Source organism: Pyrgilauda ruficollis, unplaced genomic scaffold (assembly GCF_017590135.1).
Source record: "Pyrgilauda ruficollis isolate IOZ18807 unplaced genomic scaffold, ASM1759013v1 scaffold1, whole genome shotgun sequence".
Classification (NCBI taxonomy): domain Eukaryota; kingdom Metazoa; phylum Chordata; class Aves; order Passeriformes; family Passeridae; genus Pyrgilauda; species Pyrgilauda ruficollis.
In genome coordinates, this window is record NW_024508100.1 from 8,621,351 (window position 1) to 8,647,478 (window position 26,128).

Genomic DNA, 26,128 nt, shown 5'->3' on the forward strand with positions numbered 1-26,128 from the left:
GCAAATTGGTCAGTCATTGTTAAGGTATCAGGAGTCGGTCTCAACACCTTCCTGTGAATGAATATGTTGACATATTCTTTACTTGTATCCTCAGAGTGAAAATGCAACAATCAAAAAATGGAGTAGATCTGTAATTCTTCATTATATTAGTGGGAGCTCCTTGCTCAAGAGGCGAATCTGATTTTTGGGACGTTTCAAGAAGTGTTCTATTTATATCTGTATGGATGAATCAGCGACAGTGAGGCAGAAAGGGTCAGCATGACTTGAATGGATGTGTGAGGTAGCATTGTTCTCTGTGGTTTCCTGACTGATCCTTTCCGTCAATGAGCGTTATTGGAACGGATTTGTAGAAGTCAATGATCTCTTCCACGGAATTAAATTTCTGGGGGGAGAAGATAGTAATCAGTGACTGAAAGTGAAATTGCTAGATGGTTTAATCTATAACATTAAAGGATTTGCAAATGACAATATTAAAAAAAGGTAACACTTTGCATGGAATTATGATTAGATGAAAGCAATTCTAAAAGGAAAAGCACTGTATTTTGATCCTCATATTTCTTTTTTGTGTCTCTGTCATGTGCAGGAAAAAGCAACTAGCTCCTTAGGGCAAAAAGGGAGCATGTCTAAGCCCTGATAATGCAGTATCACCTATAAAAGGTTGTGATGCCAGATGTGATGATAGATACTGAAATGATGAAGCAACTATAAATTGTTACTAGTTTTTTTCCTGCCACAAGTTACACCTAATTAGCAGTACATGGTATTTTACACTGCAAATTTCAATGTATCTTATTAAATGTATGCTTTGTTTTCCCATTCAGTTTATTGAGACAGTTGCTTCCTGTTGAAATGTGGAACAAGAAGCATCTTGTTCTCTCACGCCCAAAAAAATTACATTCTCCAGGCAACTCCCAAAGTTATAAAGGTCTGGTTCAAGGTTGTTGACCTGATCAAACAGCAAGAGAAAGCTACACAAAGTGTTTATTTTCATCTGCCTTAGTGGAAGAATCCCATTCCAATGATTAGCAGTCCTTCAGTTTAAGTAGTTCTTACACACTTCCTTGTGTATACCTTCTAAGCTCTCATCACACCACAAAGCTCTCGTCATATCTGTTTTCCTCTTGAGCTAGTCTTTGTACTCATTGGTATTAAACCACCAGAACTGCACACAATGTAAGTAATGAAAGCTTACTTTGACATTAATACTTATCACCTATTTATATAACATTTACTGTAAGTGTGGCTCTTCATTGTACACTTGGTGGTGTCTCATGGTAGTGTCTCTCACCCCCACCTGATTCACACCTAGTTTATAACAACAGAATCTGATTAAGGATATGATTTGGTGAAACTATTCCTGTATTAAGATGAAAATTGTTTGATCTCAAAGCCAGAATGGAAATTTTTTCAAGTTTTGTTTTGATAATTTTTACTCATATGCATTTGTTTTACTTTGCTGTTTTGTCTTTGCTTATGTTCAAAGTCACTACTGCTACTGAAAACTGAGGTTCTGTATTTCATGCCTATTGAAAGTAATCCTTACTTTTTTATTCTAAATTAGTTCTTCCAGCACCAGTTCTTTTTCTGTTTTTAAATGTTTTCTGCTGGTTGGGAAGGTCTACTATAAAGGTCTAAAGGTCAAAAGGTCTACTATAATTGTTCATCTGCTTTGGAAATTTATTAGGCTTCACTAGGTTAATGCCACATTGTTCATTTTTCTAGCTCTTTGGTAATGGGTGAAAAATATCTCAGAATTTTATGTTCTCAGCTCTTTTAATGGAACTCCACATTTTGTTTGGTATAAAGACACCTAAAGACATAAAGATGAAGAAAAATCAGTCTTTGATTTGTTTCCCTTCACTGTGTGAAGAGACTCAGCCTATCTCTGCAGGTCTCCAGTCTCTTCTGGGGAAATGGGAATAGGGTCTCAAAGGTTGCTTGTGGAAGGTGTAGTTCTGAATTGTGTTGGGGAGGTGGTATAACTGGGCTATGCTGCACATCCTGGATGAGACCTTTCATCCCTGAGCTGCCATTTAAGCTGTGGACAAGATGCTTATCTTGTAAACCTCTCTCAGCTGAAGGTACTGGCTGTTTGCTGTGCCACTTTTCCTGGCAGTAACTGTTGACATAACACTGTCACTGGGGGGCATTGTGGAAGTGCTCCCTAATCTGCTTGGATGGGCCAGGCCAGTTTGGTGGCTGCTGAAGGTGGGTGCAGCTAATCCTTTTGGCTCACATGGGAATGAATGGAGTGAAATGGTGTGACTGCTGTGACTTACAGTTTGAATATGAAAGGTATCTGCAAATGCAGTGGTGAGGATGGAGAAAGTATCTGTGGCTGGAACAGGGAGATGCAGATATACACATCAGGCTCTGCTCTTTATTCTGTGTAAAGCAGGCACCGAGCTGAAGAGATGCCTACTTCTGCCTTTCATTTTAATGTATTTTTCACTGCGATGGGAGTTGAGACTGATGCTACGGACATGCTAAAACCATGTATTTTGTGTGTGGCAGATAGTTTTGAAAAGGAGATGAGAAAAATATGTAAATTTCGTGTCATGATCAGCTTTAAATATGAGCAAAGTTTGTATTTCGTAATTTTTAAAAGAACTATGCAGATGAAAAAAGCCAGTGTTACAGGGATCTCTGGATCTTAAATAGTGAAATTGTCTGGAGTAGAGGAAGGCACCAGCCAAGTAAAGGGTGCTCAGTTTTGAATGTAAATTCCTAAATTCCATGTATGCATCATTTGGGGATCTGATCTTTATAGCTTTATGTAACTTGGCCTTTAGAAAGCTCAATATAGCATATTAAATATGTACGTAGGTGTGAACATCTGTGGTTAAATAGGTAGCAAAAGATGTAGCCCCACTAAGAGAGTTAAGTGATTTTCTTTTTTTACCCTTCTATTTATTATACTAGAGTTTGATACTAATTTAACTGTATGGAACTTGAGTTACTTTTACTATAAAAATCTGATGATCAACCCCTTTTTTCCCTTATGACCTTACAGAGCTACATGGGAACTAATGATAAAGGCACTCATGAGAGTTAAATGAAATACATTTTAAAAAATAACTGTTAATTTAAAATCTCATTTGGTTATACAATATGTTAACAACTTAAAGGCTGTATAGTAAAATTCGGAAGTTGCAATAAGATACGGAAAGCTTTGAATAATTATATTTATGTGTGAGGAAAAATATGGATGGATGAAAATAGATTAACCTAATTCAAAAGTGAAAACACACTGCATAAAATCTGTTAAGACCAAACCTCTGAATTAGATCACCAACTGTGGAATAATGTAATAGGTCTGCACATGTTCATTGGTATTTAGTTTTCTTTCTCATTGGCTGGTGAAGAGGGAATATTCATCTAATCTAGATAGAGCAGCTAGGTCTGTCTGCACTGCAAAATGTGGTGTAACAAAGGGTATCCCTGCAGAGGGGCAAAGCAGAGTGCTCTAGAAAGCTTTTTAATGGGTACTAAAAAATTACAGGCAGCAATTTTCTGTAATTCACAGCCTTACAAAGTGTTTTCACTTTCTTTGGAAAAAAAAGCCTTAGATGACCTGCAAAAATGGAGGTGAGAGTTTTCAAGAAAGAGCCTTTTTGGGGAACCATATGAGACTGCCTGAGATGGAAGAAGCTCTTCTGAGCAATGCTGGTGTCACTGATTGTTCATTACTGTGCATGTGCTTTGTGCCCTCTTCTATTTTTGTGTCCACTGATGAGAATAATACATAGGAGTGGAAGATTGCCATGTCTGTGATTCTCTGGCACAACTTTTAGTTGACCAGCAAAGCAATTCTGATTTTTTTTCTGTTGTGCTTGATCCAGGGGAAGATTTGAGTTAAAGAGAAAAAATCCTCAAAGAAGAAGGCATAAGGTAGGCAGTCATGATTACAGATTTGGCCTGGTAGAGCCAAGTCTTGTATGTTCTGTGTGTTGTTAACTAGATGCTTGGAATCTTTATTTTGGAGTTGTACTTTGCAATTTGACAAGTCAGTCCAGACCCACTGTTTAAGATATGTACTGTCTGTGCAGAAGTTGGAACAAACAACAAAGTCATATATTTTGGTATTTCCTGAGATGGGAGGGATTGTGTTCTCCTTCCTTTTAGTTCAGTAAAAATTGTTCATGTACTGTTCAAGTAATTTTCCAGTTACCTTAATTGTTAAAGCTGTTAACCTAATGAAAATTTAGTTCTGTGTCTTTATTCTCTATTGAGAATACACATATACTACATGATGCTGTAGCGTGCCTTATTTCTGTCAATGTTTCTGTTCTGGGCCTGTTTGTATTAGAGCCATTACAGGAAGACTAAACAATGTCAGAACCATGGAAAACTAAACTTGCTTTCTCCTAAGTCCTAAAATTCCAGGAAATCGTCTGGGAGTTTCAGTTCAGAAATGCAGCCATTGCTTTACAGAATACTGGTGGTCACTACAGAAACACAAGGATGATGCAGTACAGTTCCTGATTCCTGCAACCATTCAGCTTCCAAACTGTTTCACTCTGCTTGCATAATGAAGGAATTTTTCCCCTCTTTGTCATTAAACAGATGCCCCTGAAGAACAACTTGCCAGTAAACCTTGTTCCTCTTGTGAAAGCTTATGAATCCTATCCCATTTTTTCTAATAAAAATGCAAATACAAATTTTGGACCCACCAAATGCCTTAAATCAGCTCAGGTGATTTGTGATTTCAGGCTTTTTAAAGTCTGTCTATACAAAGGTAAGTTCTGAAAAGTATTGACATGCATGAAAAGGATATAATTGAAGATTCAGCTACAGAGTTTTTGCTGCTTCACCTGAGCTGGATTTGTGTCAGTGATTTACATAGCTAATAACCCATAGGTTGCGTTGCTTTTTTGCTCTGCAGCTGAGCATTCTTTAAATTTTACATTGTGTTTGTCTTTTAAAATTTTTTTATGTTTGGTTCTTTTGGTTTGGTTTGGTTTTTTTGTTTGTTTTGTTTTGCAAGTATCATATTTTTATAGAGATGACTAAGTTTTAATGTTTTTTTTCCTTGTGTGAAAGACTTGCAGATACAGTGTTTATCATTTAACCATATATGTAGAATAAGAATTAGACTTTTATCATGACTATAATTGAATTTAATTATGTAAAGAAGCATTCCTTGTCTAAAGGGATTTTCTAATTGAAATTTACCATATCTGAAAGACTGATTGCTAGGGACCCACATGATTTAATTGCTTCTGAATATCCATGACAACTGTTATCCTATTGCTTCATGGCACCAGGTCCTGCTGTCAGATATGTGGAGCTGTATATATTTGAAAATGCCTGCTTAAATTAGCACAAGTTTAAAAATATGCTAAAATAATATGTATGCCAGAAAAGGCAGAACATCTCTTTCCTTTTTACTTTACAGGTGTTACTTACAGTAGATAGAAGTATTGTAAGTACTTCGTAGATTTTTAAATTGATTAAAATCTGAATTTGAGCATGGTATGCAAAATTTGGTATTAAATTATATTGAAGCTGCTTGAAATTTGAGACATACTTAAAATGAGGGTATTGTAAAAGAAACTGTAATGAAACAGCAAGTTTGTTTTGTTGGTGTGTTTGTAATTAATATTTAGTATTAAGAACTTGTGAAGTCTAACATAAAAGCCATAGGCTGCAACAGCAGATGGGATTTTACTTACACACTCTCCTCTGAGCCCTGTTCCCAAGGCATATTGTTGGCTTTCTTCCAGAAACCGTACTTTAATGTTGTATACTCTTCTTCCATAATAAACAACCAAAACGTATGGTTCAGCCTTTGATTTCTTTGAACAATCTCTAACCAAGAATGTCTCATCCTGAATGACACAGATTTAAATTATGGATTGTATGGTTAGTTCACACCAAAACTTGTAAGCCATTGTGGACAGCTTACAGAAGTTTTCCCCCAGGAGTTTACACCCCATGTTTTGAGATAAATGGTACTTACAGTGTTTTTCTGTAACAATATCTTCTCTGCTTTATGGCGATCATATTCTCCAACGTACCACTCACATTTGTTTAAATCCTTAATTTTAAGACAGCATAATCAGTGTATAGAAATTAACAGCAAGCAGAAGAAAAACCAGATTGTATCTAATCTGCTTTGAAAGCACATGCAGCCCAGTATATAATGGTAATGCATCTATATTGAGAAGTCCAGTTAGGAGTTGTTAATCAAATTATACATTTACATTCTCATCCATGGTTTCAGGAGCTCACATTAGACATTCTCAATACTGCTGGACACCCATAGCTTTCATAGGGGGGTCAGGGGTGGTGCCATACAGTGTTAATCCTGTTTCCTAAAAACTTGTATTTTTATGTAGCAAAGCTGGTCTTTACCTTTTCAGTGGGTTTGGTAAGAGATTGCATTTCCTCTTCTACGAGGAAGTGTTTTGATTTATTTTTGCATGCTGCATATGATGTAGGAGGTGGTGGCTTCTTCACTGTAAAATTATCTACGCTTAATGTGGAACCTGTAAAAGTAAATTCAGAAGGAAAAAGGTTGCATTCTTAAAAGCTATAATTTAATTTTACACTATGTTTTACGTAGTAATTTTGAGAATAGTACTTTTAATTTAGAGTATTGTGGTATTAACCTTTAAAATTTAGAGTTGTCTGTTAAGAGTGGTCTTATGCTAATGCAGCATCAGTGATTTCAGATTAATGCCCCTAGAGATTTAACACATAAAATTCCTCATGGTTTTTAATTGACTTCCATCTGACAGGCTATTGTGGCCATAGCAAAATAATAAACTGTTAATAAAACAGAAAATGCTAAATAAAATACTAAATATGGGACAAGGATAATGGTTCATTCTGTTCTACTTTCACCTTTTGAGTCCCTTTTATTTGTGTTGGATCCCGGTTGCTATTACGTTGGATCATATAAAAGCCTCTCATTATTCCATTGCCAGCTAGCATTGTTTCTGCCAAGCTATTAAAACCTCAAATGATTCAGAAGTTCTGCCATGCTGATGAATTTCAGTTTTTTCTGTGACTTGTTTGAGTTAACAAATTCAGGACCAAGGGGTGAGGCTGCTCTCACATTGAGGACAAGCTGTTGGTCTTTGGCTGCGTGTGCCTGCTCCATGCAGTGCTGCTGGCACAGGAGCCTGGAGTAGCCGAAATCCTTCTCCCAAAGCAAATGTGATTCTCTGTCTTTACAAGCTAGACCCAGCTACCCAGGTCTCTGTGGAGCTAAGGAAGTGCAGGGGTTGGGTCAGGAACACAACAAATCATGTAATACAGGAGGCTTGGGCTGACTCTGAGGATGCAGAAACAGCCTCAGAAAAGCAAGGGCTTCCTTTCAATGTAAAGATCAAATGTAATTTTCAGATATGTGACATGGGGAAAAATTGTTAATTGAAGATAAAAAACACCATATTCTGTTGTATAACAGACAACAGTTTTGTGTTTTTCATGCAATGCTGGTGTGAGAAATGATCCAGTGTCCATTTTAAAAGTAAATGAGAAAAATGTGTTTATCAATGGCTTCCATCTTTTCCTTTGGTTACTGTCACCAGAGACAGTGCTGTTTTTCAGGGTGGTATTTCATTGTGCTTTATCTGTTCATGCTTTATCAGTTTATTATTGTTATGCTGGTGTGTAGCATATGACAATATTAAATTTTACTAGGAAGACTCTTTTACAGAGGGGAAGCGGCTTTCACTGCCTTTCACTGTTCCATTCATATTTGTACCATGTTCTGATTTATAACTGCATTACTTTTGTTTTTAAAACAAGATCCACTGATAGCAGTAGACAAAGAGCCATGATCTTGAGCAGGCAGTCAGTGTGTTCCCTAATGAAACCACTGTTCAGAGTGCCTGGCACCAGACATCAACCTTTTGTTTCTGCAGTCACTTTGACTTGTCAAAATGTGACATATTCTTACTGTTCAGCTTATTGATCGTGATTTTAGAATTTTTGTTTGCATTGCATTTTTAGTGGCTGGCATCCCCAGGATTTTTTTTTAAAGAGACCCCACTGCTAGGACCACAACTACTTTGTGGACCTATGCTGTGTATTTTTTGTGGATTTTTTTTCCCCTGGTTTGTGTTAAGGTGCGGGGCAAGAAGGGTAAATTTAAAATTCTCTTGCAATGCTTATGTGTCAAGTCTGGCTGAGATGGAGCTAACAACACCTTGTCAACAAATAAGATTTAATAAAATTAATATTTGTTCTTACAATATTTTTTTAAGCCAAATATAGACTTTAAAGGCAATTATAGGGTAGCAGGAGAAAGGCTACTCTTATTTGTTCTCTCCCTGTTGCTTCAGGAGGAACTGACAGAGGAAAAAGGATACTCTGCTGTCCCAGAGAGCCTAAAGGAGCAAAAGCCCTGGTAAGGATGGTAGGAAGTGTCTGAAGTGGCAGCAGCAAACAGAGACCTAGATGAGATTTACGGAATATGTAAAGAAGGGTTTTTAGTAGGTGTCCAGAGGAGAGGGTGTGGATTTGCACCCCAGCACAAGAAGGAAGCAGCTCTGGGAGGGAGCCCATACCAGAATCAGGGAGCTGGGCCCTGTGAAGCAAAGCTGGGGGTGGTAGGCTTGGTTAGCCTGGCAGCGACCAAAGTGAATTTGAATCCTACTTGATCTGAACAAATAATGCAGTCCATATGTTCTTCCTGGTGGTATTTGCTTTTACCGTAAGTGCGTGTTATGCACTCATAGGTTCTTGGCACAGCTTAGGGGTTTGATTTTTGATAAAAAAGGGCGTTTGCACACGCAGTTACAGGAGAGTAAGTATGCTATGTAGTCAAGGATGGTAGGAAGTGCATTGGAAATCATCAGTGCGGACATGTAAGCATAGCAACCTGAATCTGTTTCTTCCTCTTATTTTTCCATGTTTAGTTTGGCTTTCAAAGCGATCTCTGGTTCTTACCTGATCTGCAAATGTTTTTAGAGCTCCGTGTACATTGAGGGCTAGGAAAAATCAATGAATGAAAGTAATGTCAGAAAAATATTTCTTATAGTGGCAGTGTAAGAGTCAAATTAAGAGAGCAATGCATAGCTGTGCTTCCCCAGAATACTCCTTTCTCTTACCAATGGCAGCTTTGGGCCTTCCCGGGTTTTGGGTGGTAATTTTGTATTTAGTGTATTTTGACAGATTTCCCTTATTTTCATGAGCCAGTTTTTAAGTTGCATAGAGTTTAGGATTTTTAAGTCTCCATAAGGGTCCCATCTTTTAACTGCATGTGTAGTAAAGACAGTTTGCTTTTGTTCACTGCTAATTTCAGCTGATGTTCCCAGTGCCTCTATAGGAAGACCCAGGGAGCAGCAGTTTTTCCCTGCCTTTTTTGCTAGACTGCTCCTGAGTGGCCAGTTAGTACTTTTTTGTGTACTGGAGGAATATTGACCAAATAACTTCTCATAACAGAAGCATAAGAAGAAAGAGAATACTAGGGGTAACAAATATGGTCATATTTACTCCATACAATAATATTGTCCCGGACAAATGCCATTATTGTAAACAACATTGCATGAGAGATTCTGTATTTGTCTAGGAAGGATGTTAAATCATTCATATACTTCCTATGCTGTCTCCTATATTTTTGGGTTTTGTTGCATATTTCAGTAGAAAAAAGGTTACAGATATTTAGAAAGGAAAGATTTGTATAGATTAGAGAAACAAAATAGGTCTAACTATGGAAGTTTTCTGTGGGAGAATAATCAGCATTTGGAAAGCCAGGTGTGTATCCTTTGTAAATAAAAATAGAAAATGAGGGGGAGAGGAAATGCTGAGGATGGAGATAGCAGAACTTCTTTATACAATATATTTAACACCCTATTACAGAAATAGCAGGAGAAATGTAATACAGCAGCATGCTATTAAAGATAAAAATTGGCTGTGCAATTACAATAGATTGAAAGCAATTCCCAAAGATGGTTCTTGTCATACATCAGGGTAAAACATATCACTGCATGGCATCAAAAAGTGGTATCATTTTGCTGTTATTGCATAGTGAAGTACAATTTTCTAGGGCAAAATGTTTAGTTCTTGAAGCATCCAGTACAAAGTCATAAAATTCTTCCATTCCTACCTGGCTTCAGGAGGATGCTTTTGTGCTTGAAAAGGTACTTCAGGTTTTTTCTTCAAACTTGCAACTGTTAGTAAAAAGGATAAGAACTTAGTATTTCCTCTTTTCTAACTGACAGCATCTAGCAACTACTGTGAAACAAATAAGTAAATTCATACATGAGGGTGAGGCAGTTCAATAGAAAACCTTAAAGGGCTGTAATCAGTCTGGCTTGAATGAGTCAGCTAATGATTTCAGTGGGAAACATTTGGATTAGTACTGAATGTTACATGGGGGACATTACAGGGTTTGCTGATGCCAAATATGGCTTCACATAATAGTAAATAATGTAGAGTGTTGAACAAGAAGTATGTGGAGAGTTCATAAATCCTTTTTATAGGACAGGATAGGCATTGAATGTATTAATGCAGTTGATTCTATTTCTTGCTGAAAATGAGGAAATGGTGCCTTAATCCACAAAAGGAAAAGCCAGAGGAAATGATGAACTTTTTAACACAAAGTGTAAACACCATGAAAGCCATGTAACCTGTATCTATCTTCAAAGTATGTTGGAGTAATGTTATTTATCATGGACCTTTCTGCACATGGACACAGTGAGTGGTTTGAGCTGTTTTTTTCAAAGCTGTTTGTACATCTAAAGAATTGACATGTTTTTAAAACATTGGAGGTTTCCAATTTTTAAAAATTTTTTTTAGCTTTAAAAGCCTAAAGCTTTTAAAAAACTTTATTTCAAAATTTTCACCCTCAAATAATGGTAGAACAGTAAGATTGACAGAAGGGTGATGTGCTCTGTGGAGATCTCTTTTGGATATCCTTTTGGGTTTTTTAGACACTAAGACTCTTATTTTCCACAAAACCATAAGACATTTGCTGAGGACAAATATGATACCCTGGTTCCCCAAACAGCTGTAGCTAAGGCCAACTTAAGTTTCCTTTTGTCTGCTGCTCATCAGAAACTCTTGAGGTCTCTCTAAATCTCTGCATTCTCAGCAGATGTATACCTGAGGGATGTCTCTTGTTTCAGTTAGAATATTAATGATAGAATATTTTCATTTTGGAATATAAAGGAAAGACAATAAATTACGATCATATTATTGAATACTGACCTTGCTCTCTTCCAGGTGCCTATATAAAATGATAACATAGTAAATATTTTTCTTTGGATTCGTAACTTGCATTTACCCCAACAGATCCAACTATCCACCAGTTTAAAATGATTTATAGACATTCAGTCATTAATACCTGATCACTTCGTCAAAAACCTGGGCTGAATGATATCCGTGGGCTAGCAACAATGAGAATGAAACATTTTAGGGGTGTAAGTGAACATGTTGTTTACTGCAAAGATCACCATTTCATGATGGCTGTTGTGTATCAATTTAACTTACAATATGGTTTTCCTTCCTTGATCTTGTATTAAATTGAGATGGATTATGGTTGACTGGAGAGACACAAAGTTTAAAATCAGTCACTTCTTTTCAGGCTCCTTAACTGACAGTACAATTATTTTACTGTCATGGCAGATAGTTCATTTAAAATCACTGTGTGGAGAGTCTTAATTCAGCATATTATGTTAAAATTAAGAATAATAGGTTTCTAAAGATTGGAGTTTGGCTCCTAAACTTTCACTGTATTCATTTATTATTTTGATTCACAGATCAAAATGATGGGAATATCAATTATTTAGTTTGTTAATTTAATACATCTAAGACTATAATACACACATAGGGGTTTTATTCATACATGAATAGGGTTTTTTTTGGTAGATACTGCATTTTGAGCCTTCCTTATAAATTACTTCCCCAATAATGTTTACCTATTACTTAGTAATTTCAAGTCTTATTGAGGCTGGACAAGACCTGGGCAGGTCCTAGCCCAAGCTCTTGCTTAAAACAGGGAGAACTGTGAGATGAGACCTGGAGCTTTAACCAGGTCTTGCAAACCTCCCAGAATGCAGATCTCACAGCCTCTGGGAAACCTCTTTCAATACCCTCATAATTAATTTTTCTTCCCTGTTTCTGATCGAAACCCTCATCATTTCAAGATTGTTGCCTCTTGTACTTCCACTGTGCACTCTGTGAACACCACGCTCTGCCTTTTTGACAAACATCTCTCAGACAGCAACTGGCAGCTGCTGGGCTCCCCCAGGGCTGTTCCCTCTCCAGGCAAAGGGAGCCCAGTCCCACCAGCCTCATTTCACAGGGCAGGTACTGCATGTCCTGGTGAGCCTTTGCTGACCCTCTCTGCTCTGTCAGCTTCACCCTTGAGCAGCACTCCCGGTGTTGTCTAATGAGTGATGAGTAAAAGGGAATAGTTCCTTCCCTTGTTCTCCTGGCAATGCTTCTGTTGACACAGCTTGATGTGCTCTTGGCCTTTATGGCTCTCAGGGGTACACCAGTGGCTCACGTTCAGCCTTTGGTCCCCAGGTCCTTCTGAGCTGAGCAGAGGGTTTAGTTCATTCTTAGGTAGCATTTTGCCTTTGTCCTTTCCAATTTCAAGAGGCTCCTCAGTTCCCTTTCCTGCAGCCTGTCTGGGCTGTGGTGGGGGGCAGTCCTTCTCTCAAACCTGCTCTTTGGTGTTTGAAACCCTGACAAGGGCACACTGTCTTCTCCAGGTCACACTGAAACTGTTTAGGCCTTCATATCTATAGCAATGGGAAGTGACCAAAATTAAATTTTACCTTTTCCATGTCATGAGACATACAATATTTCCCCTTAAGATGTAACGAAATTAAGAGTCTGTTAAGAGCTGAAGTATTTGTGCAGCTGTACAGTGTCCAGCCAGAAATATTAATTACAGCTGTAACATATTTATTTTTCTTGGAAGTGTTTTCATATTTAGTTTGTAATGAGTCAGTATCCAGTACAAGAAAAAGTTTTTTAAAAAAAAATATTATCTTTCGTGCCAATATATAACTTTTTTAAGCAGTAAGCGTTGATTACAATATTGCTATCAAACCATGTTTTTGTCACCATCTTTCAAACTAAAGCTTCTAACCAAGAGGAGTGAGGTTTGGGGCAGCCTCCTAGTCAGAGCTGTGGGGAAGGAAAACTCAATGGATTTAAAAGTTAGACAAGTCTGTGGATTTGTGCTTCAACCTGCTGTAGAAGGAAACATTTGGGATTAACTACTAAAGATTCCTTTCTTCTGTTCCCTTTAATGAGAAAAAAACCCCGAACCTATTCAGTAGGAACACATTAGTGCAGGATCTAAAACATTCAGTAAGAAGCACAAAATGCTCTAAATGATAACCTTTTCCCAAATTTTACAAACATCCTATAGCACAGCATGATTGTAGGGACTGTATTTCTTAATAAGTTTTATAGCAAACCACTTGTCATTACTAAACTCCCTTATTGCTAAAACCATTTCCTCTGCTTTACTTCATTGGTCTGAGTAGAAAGTGAGTGAGGAAGGAGAGGCAAAAGGGAGCTGGGGGATAGAAGGCACTGCTAAAACTGGATTTAAAATTTGTCTGTTCTTGTTTCGTATTGAAATGGGTCATCTTATATTTGAAGTATTTTTATTACATTAATGCAATTACACTCCTCTATTGACCTTATAATTTCAGTTTTCTCCTTGTAAAAATGTATGTGGAATCTCCTTTTGTCTGAAGGAGAATGCTTCCTGCTGCTCCCTCTGCACAGGAGGCATCCACATCAGGCAGTCACGAGAGATGCTTTATGTGGACAGTTGGACAGGGAGCTTTGCACTGTACCTGTTCTTATTTCTGCAAACAAATTCAGAAACTGACCCCATTCAGGAAGTAGCAGTATTGAAATTGAAACACACATTAAAGATGGACAGTGTTATGACACAAAGCTAATATGACTTACGTTTTTTTTTTAACCTAATAGGTTAAAATACTATTACATACTGTAGCCATGGAATGTGTTTGGCTTTTATGGTCCTACTACATACAAAGATGAATACTTACTTTATTTGATTCCTTAACAGATGAATGTCTGGAAAAGAAAGAATAATATGCAAAACATTTAATTATGATAAAATAAAAATCACTTTGAGCACATCATCACTGATGGTTACATCTTGACAAGGGAAGAATTTTGCTACTGCTAGAGAAGTTGAGAGGCTGGTTATTTTTTACATGAATTATTTTCAGGAGAAGTATCTTGGGCCTCCTTAAGAAAAGAATAGCATCCACTGAATTCATTATGGTAAAAGACAACTTTGTTAAGGATTTATACTGGGAGAAGGGGGAAAAAGAGGAGTATCAACTTCAGCACTTTTCATCTCATGCCAAAAGGTCTCATTACACATTTTAGAATCAGCTATAAATGGAAGTAAGTTCCTTGAAGACTGAATAATTTAAAAAATGAAACAGAGCTGAAATGGAAAGTGTACAGGAAAGGAAGTGCAAAACAGGAAAGATGAGTGGAGAATGTTCCTCATGGCCCTCATTAAGCAGATGTTAAGGTATTTTTCTGCCTTCTCCTGATATGACTGATCAACAGGGGTATCATCCTTTCCTGGGAAGGAAATATTCTCCTTTCAAAAAAAAAGAAAAATGAATGAAGTATTGAGTCTGGCATCTTTTGTTAGATGTTTTGATTGTGATGAAACCTTACACTTTTTAGCAGTGTGTATCTCCTAATAAAAGAGACAGGGGACCAGATTTTACAAGCTATTTAGCAACATAAGGTGTGAATAAGCATCTAGTAGTTTTTGGAAGGCTCTGAGATTTAGTCTCTGTTTAGCCTATCTCCTGGACTGAAAAAATACGACAGTGAGATATTTTCCTAAATCAGTCAGAAGGCAAAAGGAAGATCTGGTATAGGAAACCCTGGGAGCTATTTTTCAACAGGGACAAGGGCTCTCTTCCTCATGTCTGTGTTGAAAACACTGATCAGCATGGAGGCCTGAGGCAAGAAATTTGGAAATTATATGTATTATTCAAGAAGGTTAGGAGAAAGGAGAGGAACTGTTTTGGTTTGGATAGTTGTTTTTGTGTTAGTTTCTTCAATTTGTTAGCTTGGTCTCCAGGGCCATTACTTAGTGTGTGAAAGCCCATATTCAGCATATTCAGGACACTGGGTGTGTGGAAAAGTTCCATGATTTTAAAGATGTGCTTGCAGGGCTGGCCTCCACCTCCAAGGGACATGGCCCTTGCATTGCCTGCTTACCACAGCCCTATAAAAGTTTCAATCACACCAGAGCTTCTAATATACATTCCAGGACCCTGCACTTGCCTATTATTTTATGAAGCTATTTTTAGAGTGTATAAATAATGATGTGTTAAATTTTATAAGTCTTCCAAATTTTGTTGGAAAACAAGACTTGCACTCCTAAATCACATCTATGGTTGGACAGCTTTGCTTACAGTCTGTCAAAGGACTGTAAGCTGTGGTGCCATACTCCTTCCCTCTGCAGCTCATGGGTATGTTTTCTCCTAACAAAGCTGTGACTGAACTGAGGATGGGTGAGAAATATTTTGAGTGAAGTGCTTGTGGGAAATTTGTCAAGTGCCTTCCCCAGATATTGTGTTGTCTTATTCTGTTCCACTTCTGTTTTACTGATGTAATAAAAAATCCTAATAAAATAGACATGACATGTATTTATATTACAGAATTTGGCTCTATAATAGGACCTTTTAAATTGAAGTGCTCATCATACTGATATCTACTAGCAACATGGATTATAACATTTCTCAAAAAGCTTTCAATCTATGCTGCTCTACCAAGGGAGGGGATCAGTTGTGGGATTTGGAACTTTGCAGCTCTATGTCAGGTCTTGCATCTGAATATGAAGCTACTTCATGTTAATAAAATGTCTTAGTAAACAAGATATTTTGGAACCTAAGCCATGAAAATATTTAAGCACCATTCAAGAAAAAAACACAACCCATAATTACAGCTCACTCATTAAATACATACTTTAAGCCAAAGATTATTTTCTTGATTTTTAAGCTTATTTTCCCCCCAAAGGATTTGAAGTGACCTCTGTAAAATGAAGCAAAATTCCATCCTGATGAGCTGGAATTGAAATCATTTAAGGGAGGATGGACAAGATTGACCCAACTTCTGGTTGCTGTAGGAGTCATTTGAGCATCATACCCTGTGGTGCCTGGATTTGTGTCTTTCCTGTTCCCAGCATGTGTCCAACACTGTCCCCGTTATGAATGTGAATTTTGGTCACACAGCAGGCACACGTGCACCTCTGCTTGTGTGGCAGTGAGCAGGGGTGTTCATGCTCATCTGGCCAGGTACATGTTGTGTGGAAAAAGCAGCTGGACTCCTAACCTGGCATAAGCATGTGCTGGGTCATAGCTGGGCACGAGCGTTTGTGCTTCAGGTGGCTCATCCTCACTGCCACGTCAGGATGCTGAATGACCACGGGTGTTGTGTGGCTGAGGAGTGCAAAATGGAAAGGGCGAGAAGTGATTTGCGGCTTGGATTCATTGGTCTCATGGGCTGAAGCCAGACTTCTGCCTACAGATGAGTAATTTCTTTTGCTGCATGTAATATCTTTGGGATGTGAGTTTCTGTATCTCTGGTGCAGTCAGTGTGTTTCCCCATCAGCTGATTCACTAACTGTGCTAGGTACAGTTTTTGTACTTAAATTTTTGTACAAGTTTTGTACTTAAAAGTGGTTGCAAGACCTCTAAATATTATTAAGGAAAAGAAATCTTAAACAAAGTGTTCATGAAAGTTCTGTTTTTCTACTCCTTTACCATTATTTTGTAATTTCTTTTTTTTTTAAAAAAAATGCCAGTGTCACATTACACTAAATACCACTTCTCTCGATTATTCACAGCTGTCTAAAGAATAACTTCCTTAAGCAAAAGCAGAGGTGTGACAGAAGTAGAATTTTGTGGTTTGAGCAGGGAGAGTGTTTTGATTCTCAGGGAACGAAGATGAGGAATGCACTGTACCTTGTGACTTTTGCTGATATTGGAAAGGTGGGATCTCGGCTGAGTGTGTTCCTCTTGTGCAAGACCTGGCTGCTTATTCTTGGCTCTGGAGGAAGGGGCTGATACTGCTTTGGCAGCATCTTCAGAGGCCTAGGGAAGTCAAAAGAGACCTTGAAGAACTATTAGGGAATGAAGGAGGTGCAGGGACTGTGTTTTAAAAGCAAGTTCTAGAAGTAAGAGACTGGAATTTTCTGAGAGTATTTCAATGTATTTGTTCTGAGCCAACTCAGATCCAGGAGCTCTTCAGGGCCCTTCAACAGCAATAGTAATGTTGGATAATATTCTACATTTGCAAGACATTACTGCACTGTGTTTTGTGCCACTAAATACTGCTTTGGTGTGCCTCACCAGTGCGTGCCAAGCACAGCTCTGCAGTGTGGATATTTCCAGGTGGATGTGGCTGTGTATATGGTCCAGCGAACACAATCCAGTTTCAGACAGAGGAAAAAATGTTCTTCATCCCAGAAGACTCACAGGTACCATGAGCCTGGTGTTTTCTGAGGGATGTGGGCATGCCCTGTCTGTGCTCTGAGACCAGGCAGTCCCAGCCCAGCTGGAAGCTGTAGCATGGAGAGCTTGGCTGGACAAAACTGGAGGTGCATTCAAGGTGCCTGGCAGAGCTGCCTTCAGTGGTGGGCTCCAGGGAGGGAGCCTTGTGTGTTTGTACATACCCAAATTAAGTCAGGTGAGAGAATTAAGAACCATTCTGGCCACTATAATACAAACAGAAACAAATTTTTGAAATTTTGTAGAATAATTGAGAATGTTCTTATTCCTGCATTATTACGGTTTCAAATTTGTGAAGTTTTACTGCCTTTTTATGCTATTTCATATTTTTTAGAGTCAAATCCAAACGTGTAATGCTAATCATATTTTAAAATTCTTTTTATCTTTTAGAGCAGTCATTGTAGGCATGGAGGAATAAACTTGCCATTCCTAGATGACCTTTTGAAAGGATTTTTTAATTATAGCAGTTATTATTTGAGTTTGACCAAATCAAGAAGCGATTAATTTTTAATTTGTGGGAATATCATAGAAAAATACATTTGTAGAATAGAGTTTGGTCTATCTTCTATGGGAGTAAGTGGAAATATTCCAGTTGATTTCCATACATGATTTAGATGTGTAGCAAAAAGCACTGGCAAATTGATTTAAGTGAGAATGAAGTCAATATTATCACAGTGGACAGAGCCTAAGGCACCAATAGAATTGGTGGAATATTTTTTTTTCCCCAGCAATTTATATCTGGGTTGGACCAGATTCAATATTTCTAGGCTTTTGACTTGTCTGCAGGCACAGCCAAATTAGTTTTGAAGAAGCAGGCCTGAGCTCCTGCTATGAATGCTTAGAGCTCGTGTTTTGTTCTCCCTAATTCCATATCAGAACCTGTTAAGTCCAAAGACAGCCAGCAGTAAAAGGATGCTGGCTCACTTCCAGTCACCTCATTACCATGAGCAGCACAGATGGATTGAGCATTCATTAGCGCTGGGTTCCCCGGGGAGCACAGGTAAGTGATCTCTGATGTGATCTTACCGTGGGGGAGGTGTAGGCTCCTGGAAAAGACAGGAAACAAAAATCCCCGTAAGCTTTTTTTCCCCCCCTTAGTTTACTAGAGAGAAATATAAAGAATTTAGATTAAGTAGACGTGCTTGTATCAAGAGTCAAAGGGTTTATGTGCTCTACAGCACCAAACATCATTCTGTAACATGGCATTTTAAAATCGCTGAGGAATAAAAGACATCCTCACGTGAATGCAAGTGAGTGAGGCAATGTAGATAGGAGAACTCTTCCTTTAGCTAGTGCTAGCAAAATGGCAGCCTGCTTCTAAAAATCTATTAAATGGCAAAATAACCAGTAAAAAAATGAATTGATGAGAGATTCTGCTTACCTGGTATCCATGTGTTTTCATTCTTCCTCCTAAGAATAATTACAAACAATTCTTAGTAGAGTGCTACCCATACAATTCACAAATGAAGTTACAGCTTTATTCTGGTGTTGTTATTATTATGGGCAGTCCAACCCCATTCCTTGCCTTCCCTTGGCTCTACCTCTAGAACTCTGCTTTTGCTTTCAGAATGAAGCATTTGAGGATGATATTTATTCAGGTATTGTAAATTTAAATATTTTTCAAAGACTTCATATGCATATATATATATATATATATATATATGCTTATTGAGTTAGTGATGCATTTTTTGTCTGTTTTTATTTTTGTATAGCAATTTAAAAAATACTGAAAACTAATGAAGTCAGTTATATTTTTTCAAATATACCAAAATATGATTTATTATTTAAATTAAATCTTATTACTAAAAAAATAACATAATTTATTTTTGCTATATTGAAATTGTTTTTGTAAGTTCAGCATGCTGAAATACTAAATAATGCGAAGGACACGCAACAGATCTCAAGCTCTCCTTCAAATAAACTTTAAAAATTGCTTTGAATAAAATAATGATACCTTAAATGGTTAACATTTCTAGAAAATATTGCTGAAAAAAAGTCTTCTGTGCTATTTGTGCCATCTTGTGGCAAGGCCACTTAATAGCACTGGGCATGAGAAAAAATGTTAGGATATATTGAAAAACAGTGTAGCTGTTATCTAAAAATAATAGTGTTCTCTATAAGCACTGTTCACTCAAGAACTACTAAAAATATGCATTAGTTGCATTCTCAAACACCAGAGTTTAATTTACCTTCCTGTACTGACTTTGGTTCATCTTAACACCAGCACACATCACATGGAGACATGTAAATCCAACCTATTAAATCCTGGTGGAATTCAAAGCTTTAGATAAACTGGCAAACTGTTCTTGCCCACTGATTTCTGCAGATTTTGAAGCTGGTTTACTCAAATTTATCTCAGTTCAGCTTTTTGCCAGATTACATGGGGATTTGCTCATCAAGAATCCATCTCACCTTTCATTTTCAACCTATATAGGGCTTACTTTCTCACCATCTGTAGGAATTACTTCTCTCTACATTTTGCATTACAGTGTGAAATAAGGCGGGAAAAAAAAGCAAATGCTGTTTTACATGGAATTCTTTCAGTTACTTTTCTGGCTGGTCAAATTATAATACTTTCTAAAAATCAGCCATTACAGCAAACATAAAAGGGTCACATTTTCTTGGCTTGGCAATTGCAGATTTTTTGAGCATGTTACCTTGTGATTCTAAGATTTGAAAATAGTAAGATAAAAATACCATTTATTTTCAAAGATAATCAAATATTTAATCCTTCAGTAGTTGACTTCATGAGTTACTGCTGCATCCAAAGTAAATGAAATGTAAAAAAGTGTATAGAAACCTACTTTTAAAACAATCCTACAACTGAGTGAAACTGTCAATCAGAGGACTTTATATTTGGACACTTCATTAGGTTCTTGAAGAATAAGATTGCCTGTCTATGATTTCACCACAAGAAACAGAACAAAAACTAAAGGTACATTTTTGACTCAAAATGAAAGGATTTTGAAGCAAATTTACGGTTAAAGGTAAAGCAGCAGAGAAAAAAAATACACTAGGTAATGTACCACACCATTAGCTTATTCTGAGTAGGTCAGAACATTGTCAGAAAGCCTTTGTAAATAGTCACCTTAGGATGTAAATCCCTAGTGGGAATTGCTGAAGTTGGTATTACTAGTTAAAAATAGTTATTAGATTACGTTTTACAATATATGCATGGAAAAACCCTGAGAGGGATAGGGAGTGAAAAAGAATTACGTTATTAGAAGTAAAGCCCAGCAGGGATCTTGCAGACTTTTGGTGAAAAATTTCAGGAGATATTGGCTTCTCCCTGACCCTTATGTCCTTACAACATAGTGAAAAGGAAAATCTGATTTTTAAACTGAAGGGCTTGTTCCCTCCCCTTGTAGGAGCAGGAAACTCCTGAGATAACATATATCTCCTTCTGTAAATAATTACTTCAGTGTTAGATAGATGAAAGAGTATTGCAAAATTTGCAGGATGATTGTTTTGGAAAGCAGCTGCTGTTCTGAAAACCGTGTCTATTCTATCACGTGTAATCTCTGCCTATGTACAAAAGGTAAATATGGAAGTAGAAATTACTATTTCTGTTTGCAGAAATGGGTAGTTTTTTTTTATTGTACCTCTTACATTTGGCACTGTTCTTCCCTCCGGATCAAATGTGTGAATCTGTTAATAAACCAAAAGAAAGATGTGATGTTAGCCGTCATTCCTGAAGCTATGGCAGTAGAAAGGGTGCTGCTCCTGGCTGGGATGCTCTAACTCTTAGCAGAAGCCCGGAGCCAAGGAGTGAAAGCAGGAGGCGAGGGCATCCGTGCAAAGTGAAACAGGAACAGCTCACAGGAACTTGGGCTGCCTGGTGCAGATGAAAGTGATGTGGCTGAGATTTTAAATAGACTGTTTTGGGGGCTATTACAGAAAAGGGGAAATCTGTTTGTGAATAAGGTTTGGTATCTTTACTTACGGCTGAGTGTTGAGGGGGCTGAGATGGGCTCTCGCTCATTGGGGAAGTGGTACCTGAAGGCCTTAAGCAGCGTGTGTCTGCAAAAGAGGAAGAAAAATCAAGCCTGAGTAATTCAGTAATATGATGTTTGAAGAAGGAGGGGTTTTAATGTTCAAAATGTGTTTTTCAGGTCAGGTCTCGCCATTTATATAGCATTTAATTTTTTTTCCCCCTCAGAACTTAACAAACTATTATAGCAGCTGTATTGAGAACGTAAGCATCACCCTGGTAATAGCTTTATGCTTAACATTGGTTATAAATAAAAGCCTTCAAAAGCTGGTAAACACTTAGGGCAGACATTTGACCTTAACTGTGGTTAGATTACTGAATTTGTTTTTCATTTGAACCTTTGCTCTTGGCAATGCTGTCATGTTGTTCTGGTTTTGCGAAGGTTGTAAGGGTTTTATTCTCTAGGTAGTATTTTAATTTTTACTTTAGCTTTTAATAAAAAACTGTATCCCTGGCATTCAAAAAGAAATGCTCAGGCTGTATGCTAACATGTCTTTTTCAGTCATTAATTTTACATCTCAAGGGCACTGGCATTTATCTAGAGAAGATGGCACAAATTTTAGCATTGAATTTTACCCTTTTAAAGTATCTTTTCAGTCCTTCACTCTTCTGTCTTGCCACATTATACTGGGAATAATACACAGGCAAAAACCAGCTTTTTGTTTAATGTGTTTTACCTTAAATCACAAAACAAAAACTATGTCTTTTGGCTAGTTTAGGACAATCTTACTTAAAAAACCAAAAGATGCTGACTGCTAAATGAAAGTTTTTACTACTAACCAAGATAAAAACTGTATTTGGAATTCACTTCAGGTTTCCAAATAAGATGGACAAATTAGTCTTGGAACATAATGTAGAATATCTGGCTGTTCAGGCTGATTGTGTACCTTTCACACACTGATGAATTTACTCACTTTAAAAGCCATCTATTTGTTTAGACATCAAACAAACTCCCAGAAAAAATGAGTAGAAAATGTCTTTGTTGACTTTGATGTGAACTGGAGCGAGCTATCTGGTTTATGGTTTCCAGTCTTTCTCACCTAGGACTCCCCCCATTTCTTTAAGCTGTTTAAAACCTCTAGAGTGTTTATATTGGATTGGAGCAATGCACAGCTAGGATGACATTTCACTTCCATAAATGGGATATTAATTGGTTCTGTATGTTTAGACATTAAATGTGACTTAGAATAGCTTTAGTAAACCAAAAGGTGATTAATGCAGCTACCTTACAAAGTTAAGAATGCTTGAGAAATACACTCAAAGGAATTGCTTATTACTGCTATTTAAAGCATCAGAGAACTCCTTTGGAAAGGATACTACATTATCATCTGGAGGAAAGTTTAGTGTGTTCTTTAACATGTTTTCCATCTTGAAGGTTTCTAGGCTTAAATAGCAGTGAGATTTTCTGAAATGGCTGTGGGTTTGAGCAGCCAGGTTTTTGCACATTCCATGTGGAATGGGATAATAGAATTCATCCATGAAGGTAATATTAAAATTAAAAAGCAGTGTGTAGTTATTAATTTAGCATAATCTAATGAAAATAAGGATAACTGTTGAATATGCAGAAGCAGACAAAGCTCTTCCCATGTTTCTGCCTACCAGTATTATTTTTCCAGTTGAACCATTTAATTAAAAAAAAAATAATCTGGACAGAAAACTCCAATCTGTACTGATGCTCTATAACTCTAGGTTTTGCTCAGTTTCCACAGACAGAAATTGTTACCTGCATATTCAGATTCTTGTAGAGGTTTGGCAGGAAGGATTCTCAAAGAATGAATGGCCTCCAGCACTGAAGAATTTACAGTCTCGTACATATTGTCTTCCTCCTCGGACAGCTCAGAGGAAAGCTGTATGTCACTCCTGCCCTTCATTGTCAAGTATTCACTCTGGATAGAAGAAGAGATGTAGAGATAATACAAATAAATTTAAGTTCAAGATTGATTTCAGTGTGGAAATATATGATTGCCATAACCAGACATTTTGGTGCATGGGAAATTTTCTGATGGAAACTGAAGGGTTAGAAAGTAGTTGAGGAAGTGATTTGAGTACCTAAATTTTTAATTTAGATTCATGAAATAGTCGTTTGGGAGACAGTTTAAATGTCTCTCTGAATTTTGCCTCTCTGCTCTTGAAAATATAATGAGAGTGTTTAATTTATGATCATTGCAGACATTTGAAACTGTATCTTTTATTATAATATTATCCATGTGGTATTTCTGTTGTACTGACTGTTTACATATGTTACTTGCAAGAATATATTAACTAGCTCATCATAAATGTCACACTTCAAAATAAAAATGTACGGTGTTTTGGGGAATTTGTGCTAACAAATGTGCAGTCCAAGCGATTGTGATAGTGAGTATGTTTTGAACAGTGGAGTCCATGGAAATATGGTGTTGAGAGTGGCTCAGGAAGTCTCTGGACGTGTTTTTACACTTGTATAGGTTTGTTCAAGGTTGTGTTCTGGAGTGCTGCTCCACCCTTCACCTTCACTGTCTGCTCACTGAAACGTAACTTCTGGCTTCCTTCAGCACAGAGCCAATATTGCTGCTGAGGAAACCCAGCTGAGGGTACCCCATGCCTCTAGAAGTCATATTTTGTCACCAACAGTGTAGGTGCTTCCATGCACTTGGTCTTCTTTGATGTTTCTTCTATTTGCAAATTTATTTTACTCTCAAATTTATTCCCTGATGTTTGTTTTGTTCTCATTACTAATGGGATATCAATAGCTTCCTGATTTATCTTCTACCAGTTAACTGCCCTTTCATTTCATGCTTTTTCTTGAGTGCTAGAATTGAAGCCAATTTGTTTTACTCTCCAAGGACACTAAATAAATTGATTACTATCCACTTTATTTCAAACTTTATTATGCTAATGCTTATAATTATGTATACTTTTATTCTTCTCACTAAGCAAATATACTTCTTTAAGTCTTTCTTGGATTGTCAACCGACTTAAAAGACTTTGAATCTCACATCCCCAGTGTTACTTTCCCGTGAGCACACTCCAGGTTGTACACATCTTTGTTACAACATGAGGCAGACCTCCAAGAAGTGTTCTTTACAGTGCATTGCAGGGTGAGGTTTGTCTTTATGGCAGTATATAAAAACGTCACCACACCTTAGACAGGCCCTGCAGGGTGCCTGGATTTCCAGGCTCTTCTCTGCACCACTTTTTCCAGTTCAATAGCAATGCTGTCAGCCAGGCTGAGTGGCTATTTTTTCAATCAGTTGTGCAAGCACTTTCGTCTAGATGAAATAATTTTCATCCAGACCAGGCATGTACTTGTGAGACTGTCTTCTGGGAAATATCAGAGGCCTAATAAAAAGCAATATATATCACATTTACTGTTTTCTTTCTCATCACTGTAGTCATATTTCTGCTGAAAAGGAAATTACTTTTACTTTGTGGAACTGATGAGATGTTCTTCGTGTCACATTAACAATTCTTTACATAATCAGACTTTTTATTTCCAAAAGATGCTTTCAGATTGACTTTGTTTAATAATCTCTCCAGGTACCAAATAAGTCCTCAGGATTAGTTTTCTTTCTTGGAAGAAATTGCGGTTACCACTGTTCTTTTCCATAATTTTAGAAACTCAGGACTCTGGAGAATTCCCAAAAAGAATAAATTAATATCTTAGAAATTTCTTAAATAATTATTTAAGTGTCTTGACATAAGTAAATAATTTTCTGACCATTCTTTTCCCATTCTGATCTGTGCTGTTTTTGCCTTTAATTTGGTATTAATCCCATATGGCATCTGATTGTTATTAATCATTCTGTGAAATCTGAAGCAGTCAAAGTATTGATTGCATCTTTAGTCATCCTTTGTTTGTCCAACTTACTTATTAAAACATAGACTTGTGTTTTCATCTTTTTGTGACTTAAAAGGTATTTGCAATCTTTTCTTATACACCAGACCTGAAACTCAAACCCAGATTTCAAATACAAATGGAAAGACATTGAAATGTGCTCTGTTTGCTTTTCAGCTTTCATTTGTATTACTTACATATTTAATCTTGAGATTTATGACTTACATCCTTGTTCAGCTTGACTCCTGTTATTTTTACCTGATCTTATGATAGAGGTATATTTTAGACTCAGCCCATTAATGGAGAATTGGCAAGTGAGTCACTTCTCCAGTCTAGATCCCACTAAAAAAATGTAAAAGTTCTCATCTATAATTCACAATTCTTATGCCTTGTTTTGCATTAAAACCCAGCGATGATTGCATTTTTTGTTAGTATTATAGCCAAGATGATATTAACACATGTCAGGAAGTGAAAGAAATGTAAAATTTTAGGAAGAACCAGTGGTACTTACAGAATGAAAGGTGTTAGCAGGAATAGTTCTCTTTTCTGTATGAAATGGAGAAAAGCTGTCAGCAGGTCCCATTCTGTTGTAAATTATACAGTAGCTAGTAACTTATATAAAGGAATAAAAGTCTGCCAACTGCAGATTTTAGAGTATTTATTTACAGTATTTTAGAGATACAGGAAAAAAAAAAAAAAAAGACATGAAGTAGGTCCACCCAGGAGTTTGTGAACCTATACAGTGCCTGAGGAAGTAGCTGTGTGGAAATGGGATTCACAACCATGAGCCCTCCCACCAAAAACACCCAAAAAAGGATGTGCTTG

General features: G+C 37.1%; 2 protein-coding genes across 4 annotated transcripts in view; one reads left to right on the top strand and one right to left on the bottom strand.

Annotated features, from left to right (window-relative positions):
* The window catches only part of ZNF518B (zinc finger protein 518B), a 46,943-nt gene that overhangs the window by 14,447 nt on the left and 6,368 nt on the right, over positions 1–26,128 (top strand). The window contains exon 3 of one of the 3 annotated variants that reach the window (XR_005955450.1): positions 3,843–3,891. The exons of 1 other annotated variant lie outside the window; for it this stretch is intronic. The gene's annotated coding sequence lies outside the window, so the exon portion shown is untranslated. Of the gene's footprint in view, positions 1–3,842; positions 5,802–26,128 lie in introns of those variants that run through there. One more of the 3 variants, XM_041471306.1, reaches the window with a different exon arrangement.
* On the bottom strand, positions 248–25,886 carry CLNK (cytokine dependent hematopoietic cell linker). Its single transcript, XM_041471425.1, has 15 exons — positions 25,815–25,886; positions 23,213–23,375; positions 21,442–21,518; positions 21,101–21,146; positions 18,880–18,908; positions 18,525–18,544; positions 16,953–17,081; positions 13,998–14,025; positions 11,167–11,185; positions 10,064–10,127; positions 8,905–8,945; positions 6,358–6,491; positions 5,963–6,040; positions 5,676–5,831; positions 248–382 (listed from the first exon to the last, which is right to left on the bottom strand). Exons 1-15 carry the CDS (start codon positions 25,884–25,886, stop codon positions 254–256), a joined length of 1,185 nt encoding a protein of 394 aa, XP_041327359.1. The 3' UTR covers positions 248–253.

Excerpts from the sequence above, each read along its gene's own strand:
- CLNK (XM_041471425.1), bottom strand. The coding sequence starts at position 25,886 with ATGGGACCTGCTGACAGCTTTTCTCCATTTCATACAGAAAAGAGAACT. Across the intron at positions 18,909-21,100 it reads AACAGTGCCAAATGTAAGAG|GAGGAAGAATGAAAACACAT; the intron begins GTACAATAAAAA and ends AATTATTCTTAG. Across the intron at positions 8,946-10,063 it reads AAGCATCCTCCTGAAGCCAG|CCCTCAATGTACACGGAGCT; the intron begins GTAGGAATGGAA and ends GATTTTTCCTAG.